Below are 14,304 nucleotides of genomic sequence, written 5' to 3'. Positions count from 1 at the left end.
GGGCTGGAATCTGTGGTAATTAATACACTTAAAAGGAAATTAAATGATCACCTGGAGTTACTCCTACATTTAATTATGTCATGTTTGGCTGTACCTGATTTGAGCTTTGAGGCAAAAGAGGAATCAAAAAGATACTTCTGAACACCACCTGGATGTTGTCATTAAGAGAGTGAGTGTGATATATATATAGAGAGAGATATATATATTCAAGCATTCCAGCCTTGATAAAACATGAATGTGCAGACTTTTCATGTCGAAGGTTATTTGTGGTATAGTATTGAATAAGATACTGCTCCTCTATCTGCTGAATTACATGTGTTGTACAGCAGAGCTATGTACAACTAGGAAGCATGCTGGCAAATGTCTGGTGCTTGGATCACTTCGTCCGCAAGGGCTGGAGGACATGAAATCTTTGGTTGGTTTCTATGCTGCTTGTAAAGGAGTAAATGTGAAATATCCTGTTTTGCCACTGAATTCTGGAACTGTTCTAGGCAGAAAACCAAACAGGTAGGTGAGGATCTGCCACTTTCAACCTCGATAAAGCAAAATGTCCTATTGCAGGAAGAAAGGAAATATGCAAGAAGCTTCACTCCTCTTACTACTCACTTATTTGGGCTAGGAGAGAGGAACCATGCATACAAGTGCTGCATGGTTTTTTCTAAGTGCTTTCTAATAAATTCAGTGGTCAGAAAGCAGGTGACAGGGACAAGACAGCTTATGTATATGAAAGGAGAGCACCCTGCCAGCGTGACATGAACTTCCTGCATGTCAGCAGGCAAAAGGAGATGCAGGAATTGCCTTGTTGGAAGTAGAAGAGGACATATAGACTAGGCATGTTATATAGATCAGAAAGATGGGGCTTTGGCAAACATGGTGCCAACATCAAACAATGCTGCATGATGAAAAGTGCTTAAGGAATGAGGTGCTGTATGAAGCAGTGTGCTCTCCTGGACAGTAGGCTACTCTGACAGACATTCAGTGATTCAAATGTTCATTACAGACACCACAACACAGAATAACCAGTTCTCAAACATGCTGGGGAGAGTAGAAAGCATCTTCTGGCTCTTTTGATTTAGAAAGGCTTTGTGCTTCTCAGGTAATAAAACATAGTGTACTCTTTAGTTGTTAAGGTAGGTATTCAGTGTGCATGTGTTTGTTCCCAACTGGACATCTTCATTGCTGCAGCATTGATGGGGGTGGAAGAATTCTACCAGCAAACCTATGAATTTATTACTTGACGCTTCCCTCAAGCTGTCTCCAAAAGCAAACAAATGTTTATGTATTTGCCATATCTGATATTTCAGATCTTCGCTGGTTTTCATCTACTCAAGTCTAGTATGTAATCCATCTGCATAAAACATTCCATCATTCAAGAGAGAACTCAGATGAAGAGATCTGCCCTTTCACATGCCAGGGCTTGGCTGACACTGCACAACTGGGCTTTGCTCAGATGCTGGAGAGAGAACCTGTGTTTCCTTTTGCTCTTTGCTCATTTTCTCCTTGTCACAGTCGTCTAGATCTTTATGTAGAGCAGGATTTATGTAAAATACAGAATTAATGGCACTGTTTGAAACAACCTTTCCCTTTCACCTTTTGTTCATGATTTATTTGGGGGTTTATAATAAAGGTTGTATGACACTTCAGGTGCTTTTGCAATAAACAATTAAAAATCACAGTTAATGGTGACTTTCCTTCAGCTTTTCCCCCAGCATCTGTAAGTTTTATTTTAGGGAGTCCTCCAATTCAGATGTAGTGGTTTATATTTTAGGTTCATAGCCCTTCTGCGGATTTGGACAATTGATTTTTCAAATCCTTTAAATTTTTGGCATTTATCATGTGTCAGGGAATTCTGCAGCTTGATCTATACTTTCTCGGATGAAAACTCTCAGTTTTGAACCCTACTAGGGTTCTGTTGTTTTGAATGCCCCTGAGGGACTTGGAAGAAGCAATGAAAAGTTGTTTCATGCTTACATGCCTTCTTGTTATTCACAATTTTATAAACCTCTATTATGTTCCTTTTCTCACGCATATCTAAGGCTACTTATTTGTTTATTCCCGGTATAGAAGCTCATCCTTGCAGCCCTCTCTTAAACCTTTTTCTCATTCTACTAAATCCTTTCAGAAAGGAACAGACCAGAAGTGGATAGAATTCAAACTGTGAGTGCACAGTGTGTTTCTGCAGTGGTATCAGGACAATTTTGTGCTTTTCCTCTATTCTGTTTCTAGAAAATCTGACCATTCCGTGTACTTCTCTGAGTATGGCAGAATGCTGAATGAAATGGTTTCCTTTGGATTTCAGAGGACTATGTAAGTTAATGACAGTATCCTCTCTCTCTGCAGCTGCTGATGGAATGGTGTGTAATGAGTTATGCTCAAGTGATGGCTGTTGGGGGCCAGGCCCAGACCAGTGTCTCTCCTGCAAGCGCTTCATCAGGGGAAGGACCTGCATAGACTCCTGTAACCTGTATGATGGGTAAGATACTTCCCTTGCACTTTGCCTCGAAGTTGCTGATTATGTTGTTCGGGACTTCAATGAGTAAGTTATTTTGGTTTAAAATTAATCAATATCTGGCTCCATTGCCAATATTACTGACTTTGAGCGAAATATATTATGGGATAAGTTTTAAAGATTTCCAAATCTGAACTTGTGTAGAAGGCTTTACTTAGTATTCTGCTAAAATTTTCATGCAGTAATAAGTTTGTTGCACCTTTTGCATTGCTGATGGTGGGAGCACTTTGATTTAGGTGAAGACTTACAAAAAAAAGCCCCCACCATTTAATCCTACTTGAATAGACAGCCCTATTCCAAATCACATGCAATGATGTTCTTTCAGATGAGTTAGATTTAGGCATTTGATAAAGAAATTCTCTGAATAAGGACCCCAGAGTAGAAACACTCACTCTCTTTTCATAACGCACTGTGTATGTGTACACACAAATATCAATGATACGCCAACATGAGTTCTCCCCTCCTTTCCCTCTGCTGCTTATGCATGTGCACCATCTTTTCTGGAGGATGGGTGGGAGAATTCCTACATATGGTACAGCCAATATGTAGGAATGAGGAATCGGCCTCATGACAGAAAAAATAGAGCTGAACTGCTTATATTAGCTGCAGCAGCAGAAATTCATAATTAGGCTGTGGAAGGGAGCAGGTGGAATTTCAATTGCTGTCTAACAGCATAGCAAAGTCCCCAGCACCTCTTCTAAAGTCAAGATAAAAAAAACCTAAATGATTTTAATTATCTTTTTCAACTCAAACTGCTAATTGAAAATAAGATCACTGTATGGTTTCATTCTCTTTCTTTCCGTGCATTGGATGCCAACTCGTGTAACTGTTAAGGAAAGAGTATTGGATGAACTGCCATATATATACATTAAAAACTTCCTAAGCAGTTCTCTCTGGAGAATGCATGCAAAAAGAACCAGGGAAGGGTGTGCTCACTTGCAGCAGTCAAGTGAGGTTTCCCTTAGCTGTATTGTTGCAGTAGAACCTAACGGCTGTAAAGGAGCACCCACAAACTTCACCCTTTACCTGGAACCCACTAATGTGAGTGTGCAGCACATCTTTAACTGGTTAATACAAGTATTTTAACTGGTTAATGCAATGAGCTGGGATCCACCTGCAAAGCTTTGGTGTGTCCAGTCTGAGCTAGATACATAGATCCTGTCTGTGGTTAGTGGGAGAAAAATGACCTGCTCACATGCTAACTTATCTCAGCCTAGAAGAGGGATGTATTGTGTTGAGAGGGTGCTGGAGGGTTTTTGTGAGGAGCAGCTGGCAGCTAAAATGAGATACCTGGTGTCTGAAGGAAGAAATCCCCCCTACTATCACTACTTCCCCACTCCTTGTAAGAGGTTAATAACAAGATGATAGTTTCTAGTGGAGCGAAAGGATTTGTTTATAGGTTCAGACCTCAGTCTGGAATTGCTGTTGAGTACGTTACAAACCTTTTGGAGAATGGGCTTTAAAAAGAGAGCATTTATAGAGACCTGACTAAAACAAGAGCAGTACTGTGGATCAGTGCTCTTTCTAATCCTTTCCTACCTCATAGTGGTGTCTCACATGTAGCAAGTGGCTTCCTGAACCTGAGCAGGAGTGACAATTCCATAGATAAAAATCAAGAAATGAGTTACTTTCTCCTATTAATGATGTCCTTATTTCTTAAGAGGGCAAAACCCCACTATAGTTTTATACTGGTAAACAAGATACCTTCTGCTTCACCTGCCTGTGAGTGAGGCTTTCAGCTGGTGTAAAGCAGCATAATGTCATTAACAGAAGTGATCTCAGCTGTGCAGGCTGCTCACATGCATGCAGCTGAGGTGATTTCCACTAGCTCAAGAGCAGCCATTTTGTCTCAGTTTTGGTCTTATCTTGCTTCTGCTCTCTCCTGACTTTCCTGCAAAATATTTTCTTAGGGAATTTCGGGAATTTGCAAATGGTTCTGTCTGTGTGGAGTGTGATCCCCAGTGCGAAAAGATGGAAGAAAACATGATCACGTGCTACGGGCCGGTAAGAACAACTTTTGGTATGTTATGGGCTGGGTGGTTGAAGAGTGCTGAAGCACAGGCATTTTCTGCTTACAGACTTTAAAGCTGCTCGTGAAAATTAATGTTAACAAAAGCAGAAAATATGCAATCTCTGCATGTAGGGAAAGGATTCTGCTCATGTTAAATTGGTGCTGGGAATAAACTTGCTTGGATCAGCCCCCTTTAGAAAATGTTTAAGAAGTTTTCCTTTTCTTTCCTGTGTTGTCTTAATGCCTTAGTGGTACAGATAGACTTTGTTTTCAAATGAGAGCTAGCACGCAGCTGTGATTTGAGTGCCTTCTTTATCACTGCTCTTGTTCTTTATACTCAGCTCTGTCCTGTTCTGCTACAGCTCTACAGTTTCAGTTTCCTTTTTTTTTATTTCCCCACAAAAAAAGTATGGAAATTTGTCTCCATTTCTGAGTTAACTTGAGCAATATGTTTGGGGTTTTTGTTTCTTTCAAGCTTAGGTTAGCCTTTTTGGTTGTTTCAATAGGTAATTATTTTCATGCATCCTAAATGAACCATACAGATTATTCACTGCTTGTTTGCCATCCAGAGGGACCTTGTTGTGCTTGAGAGGTGGCCAGTGCCAACCTCATGAAGTTCAACCAAGCCAAGTGCAAGGTCCTACACCTGGGTTGGGGCAGTCCCAGGCACAGCTATAGGTTGGGCAGAGAAGTGATTCAGAGCAGCCCTGCAGAGAAGGACTTGGGGGTGTTGGCTGATGAGAAACTGAACATGAGCTGGCTTCAGTGTGCACTCACAGCCCAGAAACCAACCGTATCCTGGGCTGCATCGAAAGAAGTGTGAGCAGCAGGTTGAAGGAGGTGATCCTGCCCCTCTACTCTGCTCTTGTGAGACCCCACTTGAAGGACTGTGTACAGTTCTGGTGTCCTCAACATAAGAAGGACATGGAGCTGTTGGAGCAAGTCCAGAGGAGGCCAGGAGGATGATCAGGGGCTGGAGCACCTCCTGTATGGAGACAGGCTGAGAACATTGGGGCTGTTCAGCCTGGAGAAGAGAAGCTGTGTGGAGGCCTCAGAGCAGCTTCCAGTGTCTGAAGGGGGCTACAAGGATGCTGGGGAGGGACTCTCCATCAGGGGCTGTAGCTACAGGACAAGGGGTTACCTGAAACAGGGGAAGTTCAGGTTAGATATAAGGAAGAAATTCTTCCCTGTGAGGGTGCTAAGGTGCTGGAACGGGTTGCCCTGAGAAGTGGTAAATGCTCCATCCCTGGCAGTGTTCAAGGCCAGGTTGGACAGAGCCTTGGTCTAGTGTGAGGCATCCCTGCCTATAGCAGGGGGCTTGGAAGTAGATGATCTTTAAGGTCGTCCTTTCCAAATCTAACTGTTCTATGAGTCTATAAATAAATGCTATTAACAGTTATTGCTGAGTGTGCTGTCAGTCTAGGACTTGCAAATTCTAGTGTAGCAGGAAGAAACAGAGTAAGTTGAATGCACTGCATTTCTTTCTTTCTTTCCCATCTCCAGGGACCTGACCACTGCACAAAGTGTTTCCATTTTAAGGATGGTCCAAATTGTGTGGAAAAATGTCCTGATGGCTTACAGGGGGCCAACAGCTTCATTTTCAAATACGCTGATGAGGATCGTGAGTGCCATCCATGTCATCCAAACTGCACCCAAGGGTAAGTGCAAATTCTGTTAAATGAGCCATCCTATTTACTGTTTATAGCACATGATTACTTACACACAGTTTGGGTGGGTAAAGCACTTGCCCCACTCCTGAAAACAGAGTTGTGTGCAGCAGTAGTGTGACCTTTGATTTTCAGGGGTCTCATGACGTTCAGGTTCTAGTCATGAATGTCCAGCAGCTTATCAGGAAAAAAGGCTTACACCCCTTCTGAAAACCACTCTTAGCTTTCCTTCTACCTACCACGGGTTTGTAGCAAATGCTGCCATTGACACTTAAGTGTAGGCCTGTAAAATGACTTTATTTTTAGTATTTAGTTGTTGACAGAGTGTTCATCTCTGCTCCTTGCTGTTGGTGAACTAACCTGGCAGCACTACTGTGAGATGAAAGTGTCAGTGCTCGCTCTTTCGTATGGGGGCTGATGCAAAGGGTTTGCCTGAAACCAGACTTCGTACAGGAGTCTGGTTCTGAGCATCAACTTTCTCAACTGCTAAGTGCCTAAAATCACTTCTTAGATTTGGAAATATAGAGCCCATGTATCTAAGCCAAAATTAAGGATATATGCAACAAAATAGTAGTAGTCACATGCACAGCTATTGTTTTGCATGGGCCACACAATTTAAATGTTGGGGTTTTTTGGATGAGATGGTGGGTGGTGTCTGTCCATGGAACAAAGTCTGTCCATGGTGTCTGTTCTATGGAACAAAGAAAGGGAAAGGCAGCCATGGGATAAAAAGAGCAAACTTCAGACAGTAAAATAATCTTCAACAAGAGGCTCTTATTGTTTAGCAGCTAAAATTAAACCAGTAAATTATTCAATGTAATCTTGATGTCAACAGCTGTTGCCATTCAAAATGAGACCTTTTGCTGGTTTTGCAAATCTAATTACAATAGAGCCATTAGGGAAATGAAAGTGAGATCGCAAAGACACAGCCAGGATCTGTTACAGATTTGTCTTCCCCTCAGACCCTTTAAATCAGTGATGCAATAAGAAAAATGCTGCTACTATGGAAGAGGAGAGTAAAAAGAAACAATATGAAACGATGAGCACACTTCAGGAGCTCTGGTCCTGGCTTTAATAGATGGTGTAAGTGCCAATTCTGATCAAATCTGACAAGCCCAGCAGTGTATGATAGATTTACTGTCCACCCTGCTTAAGAAGTGCCTTGCAGCTCTGTTGACCTCTCAGAAGACCAGGATGCAATACTTCTTATTCTCTCCTCTTTTCTAGGGAGGTCTAAGTGTCACTAATCTTCACATCACAGTGGTGTTTCTCCTAGACCAGAAGGGGAGCAGAATGTTTTCCATGCCTTTCTGCTTAATCATATGCATCAGTAGTTTGCAAGTGTTACTTGTTTTTATCTCCCTGGAAAGAACAGGATCAAGAAGGAAGGCTTTTATGCCTTGTGATGAAAATCTGACATTCTAGTTCATAAGCAAATGGGAAGGGCATTAGGCAGTTGTAGCAGGTATTCGTTGGCAACCCTTGCTGACGCAGTGTTCCTTTATGCTGAGTTATGTTATCTTTTAAGCCTTGAACTTGCAGTTATCCCTTCTTCTTATTTTCGGCAGCTGATAAGGTGAAAGAATGTCTCATTTAGCTTTGTGTGTCAATCCCTAGAGAACTGATAAACTACCACTAGTAAAAGGGCCAGAGGTTTCACACCCAGGTGACATAGGAAAAGCTGTGGTTATCTCCTAGGTGAGGTGCTATCCCTTTGCCATGAGTCGAATACTATTCCTTATGGAAATCCTCATGCTCTTATTAAAGAGTTACTGCATCTATTCTTAGGTATTTAGTTACCCCTCACAAAAACAATACCCCACCACCCCCCAAGTCTGGGTGCATTTGGGTATTCTTTTTGTGTTCCTAAAGACTTTCTGGTATGTGATTATGTTAATGACTGCCCAAGACGTCTGGGGCTTATGGGTTGTCCATCTTCTTGCCAACGTTGTCAGGGGCTGAACGTGCCCACAGAGAGAAGGCAAATGGGTTACTCTCACTCCTTTTCTCCTTCAATACCAAATTCTCTAGTTTTATACCCTTCTTCTAGAAATTAATATTTAAATTCCCCTCAGTCAGGATTCTTCGGTGAAATAGATTGTGGAGGGAACACATCTTGATATTTGGCTCATGACTGAATGGTACAGAGAAACTGTAATTCTACTTTATCTAGCATGTCTTTTCTCCTTTCTGTCAGATCAGTTGCCGGAATAAAACTGATGCCCTCTCAGTACAGCTTGGATAATCATCCAGAAGTGTTGAGCTGCTGCAGAGCAGTGCTCCCGGTGTGGTATTATCTCATTCCTGCAGTGCTGCTCTCTTTGAATCAGGCTGCTTGCTAAAACGGGTTGTTCCCATATGTTGTTTCTAGTCACTCCTACCTGTTGTTGTCACCAGGGAATTTGTCTGTCCCATCGCTGTGTTTCCTGTGAGCATCTTACCATAATTTCATCATGGTCCTTGTGGATGATTGCGTTACTCCCTAGAGCATGGGATTTGATAACACCATTCTCCTCCCTTATTCAATGATAATGCTTCTGTTAATAGGTGTGTAATTATCCAGCCCTGTTAATGATCTTGCATTGACTAGGAGAACCATCAAGGAGTGACTTCCTTGGATGCAACAACTATGCTCTTGGCCTTGCATCCCCATGCTAAACAGCTACTTGAAGCCAGTTTGGAGCAGATCTGAGGCATGTGGGACAGCTATCCCATTTCATTCAAGAGTAAGACAGCACTTGGCACCTCATGTTGCAGAGGTAGCCAAAATGGAACACTTTCACAGAAATAAAACACTAATTACATAATAGCATTTGACACAAGTGGGAGTTCTCACTGGACACCTCTCCTCCTCACAGAAAGTCATTTTGTCACACAGCTTTTTGAAAGAAGTGTATTACACTTCAGCGAAACTTTATTTGCCTTCTAAGCCAAGACCAAAGACATCATGGGAGCCTTATCAACACGTATGTGGTCCAGAAGGGATTTGAAGGCGGAAGTACTGTCTTGCCCCTAAAGCTTAGGTGTCTCTTTAGGAAGGCATTATGAATTTCATAAGAAAAAATAGTGCAAATTCAATGACAACAAACTCTGAATAAGAAACTGTTACTATTTTGTTGATGTAAAATGTGTCCCTGTCTCCTGCCCCAGTTCAGCTTTCTTGTGGTCACTGTCAGAATGCCCTTCCTGTTAGCTAAGTAACCGCCTGGTTTTGAGTTGGCGGTCTCTATCCATAGCAATAGTTGAATGACTGGTCATCACCAGAACTAAGGGTTTCTCCTCTTCACAGTTAATCTGCTTATGCCATTGCATAATCAGTTTTGTTTGAAATTGTGGAGTTTGAGATCCTTAGGGGCAGCGAGGAGGGTGCACAGGAAGCTTGCTACCCTGGGCTTCAGGGGAGCAGATTTGCCCTTTTGAGGGATCTCATTGGTACAGTACTATGGGGTAAAGCCCTGGAGGGAAGAGGAGCCCAAGAAAGCTGGCTAATACTCAAGGATCACCTCCTCCAAGCTCAGGAGTGATGCATCCCAACAAAGAGGAAGTCAGGCAGGAATGCCAGGAGACCTGCGAGGATGAACAAGGAGCTCCTGGATGAAGTCTGACACAAAAAAGAAGCCTACAAAGGGTGGAAGTAAGGACAGGTAGCCTGGGAGGAATAAAAAGAAACTGAGCAGCCAGAGGTCGGGTTAGGAAAGCTAAAGCCCTCATAGAATTAAATCTGGCCAGGGACATCAAGGGCAACAAGCAAAAACCTTCTGTAGGTACATCAGGAATAAAAGGAAGATAAGGGAAAATATGTATCCTCTCTGGAAGGAAACAGGAGACCTGTCTACCCAGGACATGGAGAAGGCTGAGGTACACAGTGATATTTTTGTCTCTGTCTTCACTGGCAAGAGCTCCAGCCACACTGCCCAAGACATAGAAGGCAATGGTGGGGACTGGGAAAATGAAGAACCACCCACTGTAGGAGATCAGGTTTGAGACCATCTAAGGAACCTGAAGATGCACAAGTCCATGGGAGCTGATGAGATGCATCCATGGGTCCTGAGGGAATTGGTGGATGAAGTGGCTAAGCCACTATCCATCATATTTGAGAAGTTTTGGCAGTCCAGTTGCTTTGAGTAACCTGCTGTAGTGGAAGGTGTCCCTGCCCGTGGCAGGGGGTTGGAACTAATGAGCTTTAAGGTCCCTTCAACCCAAACCAGTCTGGGATTGTTTCTAATGACAAAGATTTTTGAGAATTCATCTGGCTAGAAATGGCTTCACTGCTCCACATGTGTGAACAGTTCAGACGCTGGCTTTAAATCCTAATGAAAATTGCTGAAAGGCAGTATTTGTGACAGAGGGGAAAAAGGATTGTTTCAGGAAAAAACAGTTGTTACTCCAATTTTTACAATTGTCTTAACTTGTCATTTTCTTTCAGGGGATGATTATCTGTAAAGCCAGGATGAGCTCCAAGTGTAATTTTTTTCTCTCAGCTGTATTGGACTGTTGTATGGTGCTGAATATATTATTAGTAAATTGGCCTGTATTAGTTAACCAGTTCATTTTACAGAGCAAACTTGGAAATGAAAGTATCATCCAGAATCCAAGCAGAAGAAGGAACCCTGGGGGGTGTATGAAGTACCAGTGTTGTGTAGGATTTTGTCAGAAAGCGTGAAACCAAGGAAGTTACTTCCAGAGAAAAAATAACTGGTGACTTGGTGGTGCAAAATAACTTATTAACAGCTATTGCCATTACTCACACAGTAGTGTACTGCATGGTAATAGAGACAGCCAGAGAGCAGGATACTGTTCAACATGACTTGGAATAATGGAAGTTGCACCTGGATGGAGTTTTCTGTTTGGGGCTGGGAAATCCACTGAAGAAGATGACAGGTTTAAATAAAAATCAGTGGTATTTCAACTTGGAGTGGGTGAGGTCCAAACAGCACTTTCTCCTTGGATCCAAGTCCTACTCTCCAAAAGTCAGACAGAATAAATGTACAGATGTGAAATGACCCCAAGACAATAGGTTCTTCATGTTGGTCTGCCACTTACCTGAACTAGTAGTAATGGGCTCTCAGACCTCTAATTTGAAGAGGGCCTTCTTTTTATTTATAGCAAGAGTCGGAGCTCAACTTTCCTTGACGTGCTAGGAAATGGAAGATCTGAACAACTTTTTTCCAGCCTCCTTTATTCCTGATCTGGTTATCTGCAAATTGTTGAGAATGCCATGAAAGGCAGAAGTGCTGGATGTTTGAGGCTGGTTAGCATTCAGACCGTCCTGAACTCTGAAGTGCTGAAGCCAAGGACAGCTCACATTTCAAAAAACAGCTGGCAGGAGTTTTCTCTATGAAGTTTTTGAACTGCATTTAAATCTACCCTTTCCATTTATGCATTATCTGGCCACCTGGGTATTTAAGGAATCCTTTTTATGTCTGCACATTTGCTGAAGGAGACCATTATTGAGGAAATCCTTCCAATTTGTGTTTGCATGTCACAGTTTTTATGTTAAAATAAGAATTCAAGTAAACAAACAAGAGGTAAGGTTCTATCATCCCGCGCTCCCTGGTGGGCAGGTAAGGGGAAATTGAATTCATTGAATTTATTTTGTAATGGCAGAGCAACAGCTAATTTAAAAGCAGCAAAAGCCTGATGAGTGGCAAGTGATGGTGAAGTGGAAAGAAGATCCCATGAGAGCATATTTGAACACTTTTGGATTTTTGACGTGCATATTTCTCTATCAAAGCCAACCTGAAAACAGGAGACTTTAAAGGATGTGGGGATCATACCTTAAACTTCAACTGCCTCAACAGAAGTGAGTGTACCAGTGTGTCAGATCACCTGCTCCTGTAGTGGACTTACAGCCAAAGAGCCTGTTACTAAAATGGCTCTGGGATCTTAAAAGAGTTGAAATAGGTGGTTTCATTTCCTTAAAATGCAGAGAGCTTGATACTCTCCATGGCTGCAGATGAACTAGCTGGGCATTCAGCACTAAAGAGTGCCAGGTTGTTTTAACCTCTAAAAGCTTAACTTTAAGTCTCTGAGAGTCCTGACCGCTGTGTAAATATGTGATTGACTTGCTGTTTGAACACAGAGGACCTAGGGCACCACTTCAGGTACTGTGCTTCATGAGGGCAAGGAAAATCCTCGCGTAGCTGTGTTTTGCAATATCTTTCCCTATGGTTATGCTTTAGTAGTGCTGCATAGAGTGATTCCCTGCATTTCCATTTGGTGAGCACTTGCTGATTTTTGCAGGTGGAGGACTTTTGGCAGCACCTACGGAAAGCAGAATAAAATACCTGAATCAGCAGATACTGTTTCGCTCTGATTTTTGCTGTTGGATGTTCATCCTTTGGTTTCCCTGGTGCAAGTACAGTCAGCTTCCAAGATATTACTGCACTTACCTGACCTGGGAGCTTAGAACAGAATGAACAATTGCATCAGTTACAGAAAGCAACAAAGTTTTGTGTTGTGCTCCTGGGGGTCTCGTCTGACAAATGAGCAGCTTGTGTGCAGTAATCACCAGTTTGATGATTCAGACAACATCCAGAAAAAGCAGCTCTTTTGTTAGGACTCCCACGTATGCAGGTGAAACCTGCCATAAGTGTTGTTTGAGCCAAGCTATGTCCAACCTTGGAGTGCTGTTGCTATTACCGTTCCCATTGCAAGCTTGTTTTTATCACAAGCTATAATTTTGTGGCGACTTGGGTCTCTCTTGAGAATTATAATTAAGAATTTGTCACAAAGGGGATTCCTGCTGCTTGGATCTGTAAATAACCAACTTCTCTCTTTCTCTCCCTGTTCTCAATTTGGATTTGCTGCAGGTGCATCGGGCCACGTATTGAGGACTGCATCGGCCTGATGGATAGGTACTTGCTGAGTGATCGTTCCCTGTGTGTCTTCCATCCTCCACGTGTGGACAAGGGCGAATGCATGTGCATGTCCTTGTGAATGGCAAATGACGTCTTTTGTTCTGTAATTGCCTGCAGGTGTAGAGGTCCCGCTAGTCATGACTGCATTTACTATCCATGGACACGACAGTCCACTTTACCACAACATGCTAGGTAACATCCACCACTTCTCCATTTTTGTACACAGGGTTACCACAGGAATGTTATACTATCCAGTTTGTCCAGAAACACAAATGATAGGGAGAATATAATTCGTCCTGAAGTGAGATACGAACATCCAAATTTACTTTTCCATTTGAAAAGCCAGTTCAATATCTTAATCGTTCAGGCTGATTAGAAAATGCCTTTTTTAGGTGAAATCAATAAGGATTTAATTCTGGCATTTTCTGCAGACATACATGTTTCTTGATGCAATTTTACTCAAAGTAAACATGGTGAAAACTGGTTGAATTGGAATTCACTTTTTTTCCCTTTTAATTCATTTTTTCTTTAAGGCAGAGCTTAAAAGCAAATGAAGTTTTCATTCCATGCTTCTCTGGAAAAAAGGAAATGTTTCAGCAAAACTTAATTTCCTCCTTAATTCACACAACACTATTATTCGATTGGGTTGGTTTGGGGTATTTTTCTTCTGTTTAGGAAAAAGAGAAATCGTAACCTTGCAGCAATTTTATTTTTCAGTAATGACAATCAAAACAAACGAATGTAGGAAGACTCCCAAAACATTGCAGTTACACTCTGCATTCTTTTTCAGGAAAGCCCTTATTGCCATTGAGTTGATGTGCAAATTCAAACTGGTTAGTATGACTTCCAGGCTTTGGGATTATTGGCCTGAGCTAAGGCTGGATGAAAAATAGAGCATTTCAGTCAATTTCACCTCATGAAGGATTTTACTTTGGTTGTTTTCCTTGTCTTTAAAGAAAAAAAATTAAGGTGCTTTTCCTTCCTAGTTGTGTGCCTAATGTGAATATTCCTATTTCTAGCTGCTGAGGGAGAACATGTTTAGACTTGAAAAACAATACTTTATAAATGCTATCAAACGGTATATCTGTTTAATGAAATCAGTATCAGTTCTGACTTGATTCATGGACCCAAGGAAGGAGGTTTTGAATATTTCAGTATTTTGTTTTAAGCTTTCTGCTCTGGGATATCCAATTTGAGATACTTCTGTGGGGGACTTCTGTGGATGTACTCATCCAAACTGAGCTGCCCAAAATAAGC

The 14,304-nt window shown here is 41.9% G+C and overlaps 1 protein-coding gene across 1 annotated transcript in view; it reads left to right on the top strand.

The window, feature by feature from the left end:
• ERBB4 (erb-b2 receptor tyrosine kinase 4) overlaps positions 1–14,304 on the top strand; it is a 616,088-nt gene that overhangs the window by 453,516 nt on the left and 148,268 nt on the right. The window contains exons 13-16 of the mRNA XM_030487261.1: positions 2,341–2,473; positions 4,420–4,513; positions 6,024–6,178; positions 13,165–13,239. Coding sequence (XP_030343121.1) covers positions 2,341–2,473; positions 4,420–4,513; positions 6,024–6,178; positions 13,165–13,239 — 457 coding nt within the window. The remainder of the gene's footprint in view (positions 1–2,340; positions 2,474–4,419; positions 4,514–6,023; positions 6,179–13,164; positions 13,240–14,304) is intronic.

Source organism: Strigops habroptila, chromosome 5 (assembly GCF_004027225.2).
Source record: "Strigops habroptila isolate Jane chromosome 5, bStrHab1.2.pri, whole genome shotgun sequence".
NCBI lineage: Eukaryota > Metazoa > Chordata > Aves > Psittaciformes > Psittacidae > Strigops > Strigops habroptila.
The sequence above is the reverse complement of the archived record's forward strand: the minus strand, read 5'-3'. Positions and strand labels throughout refer to the sequence as shown.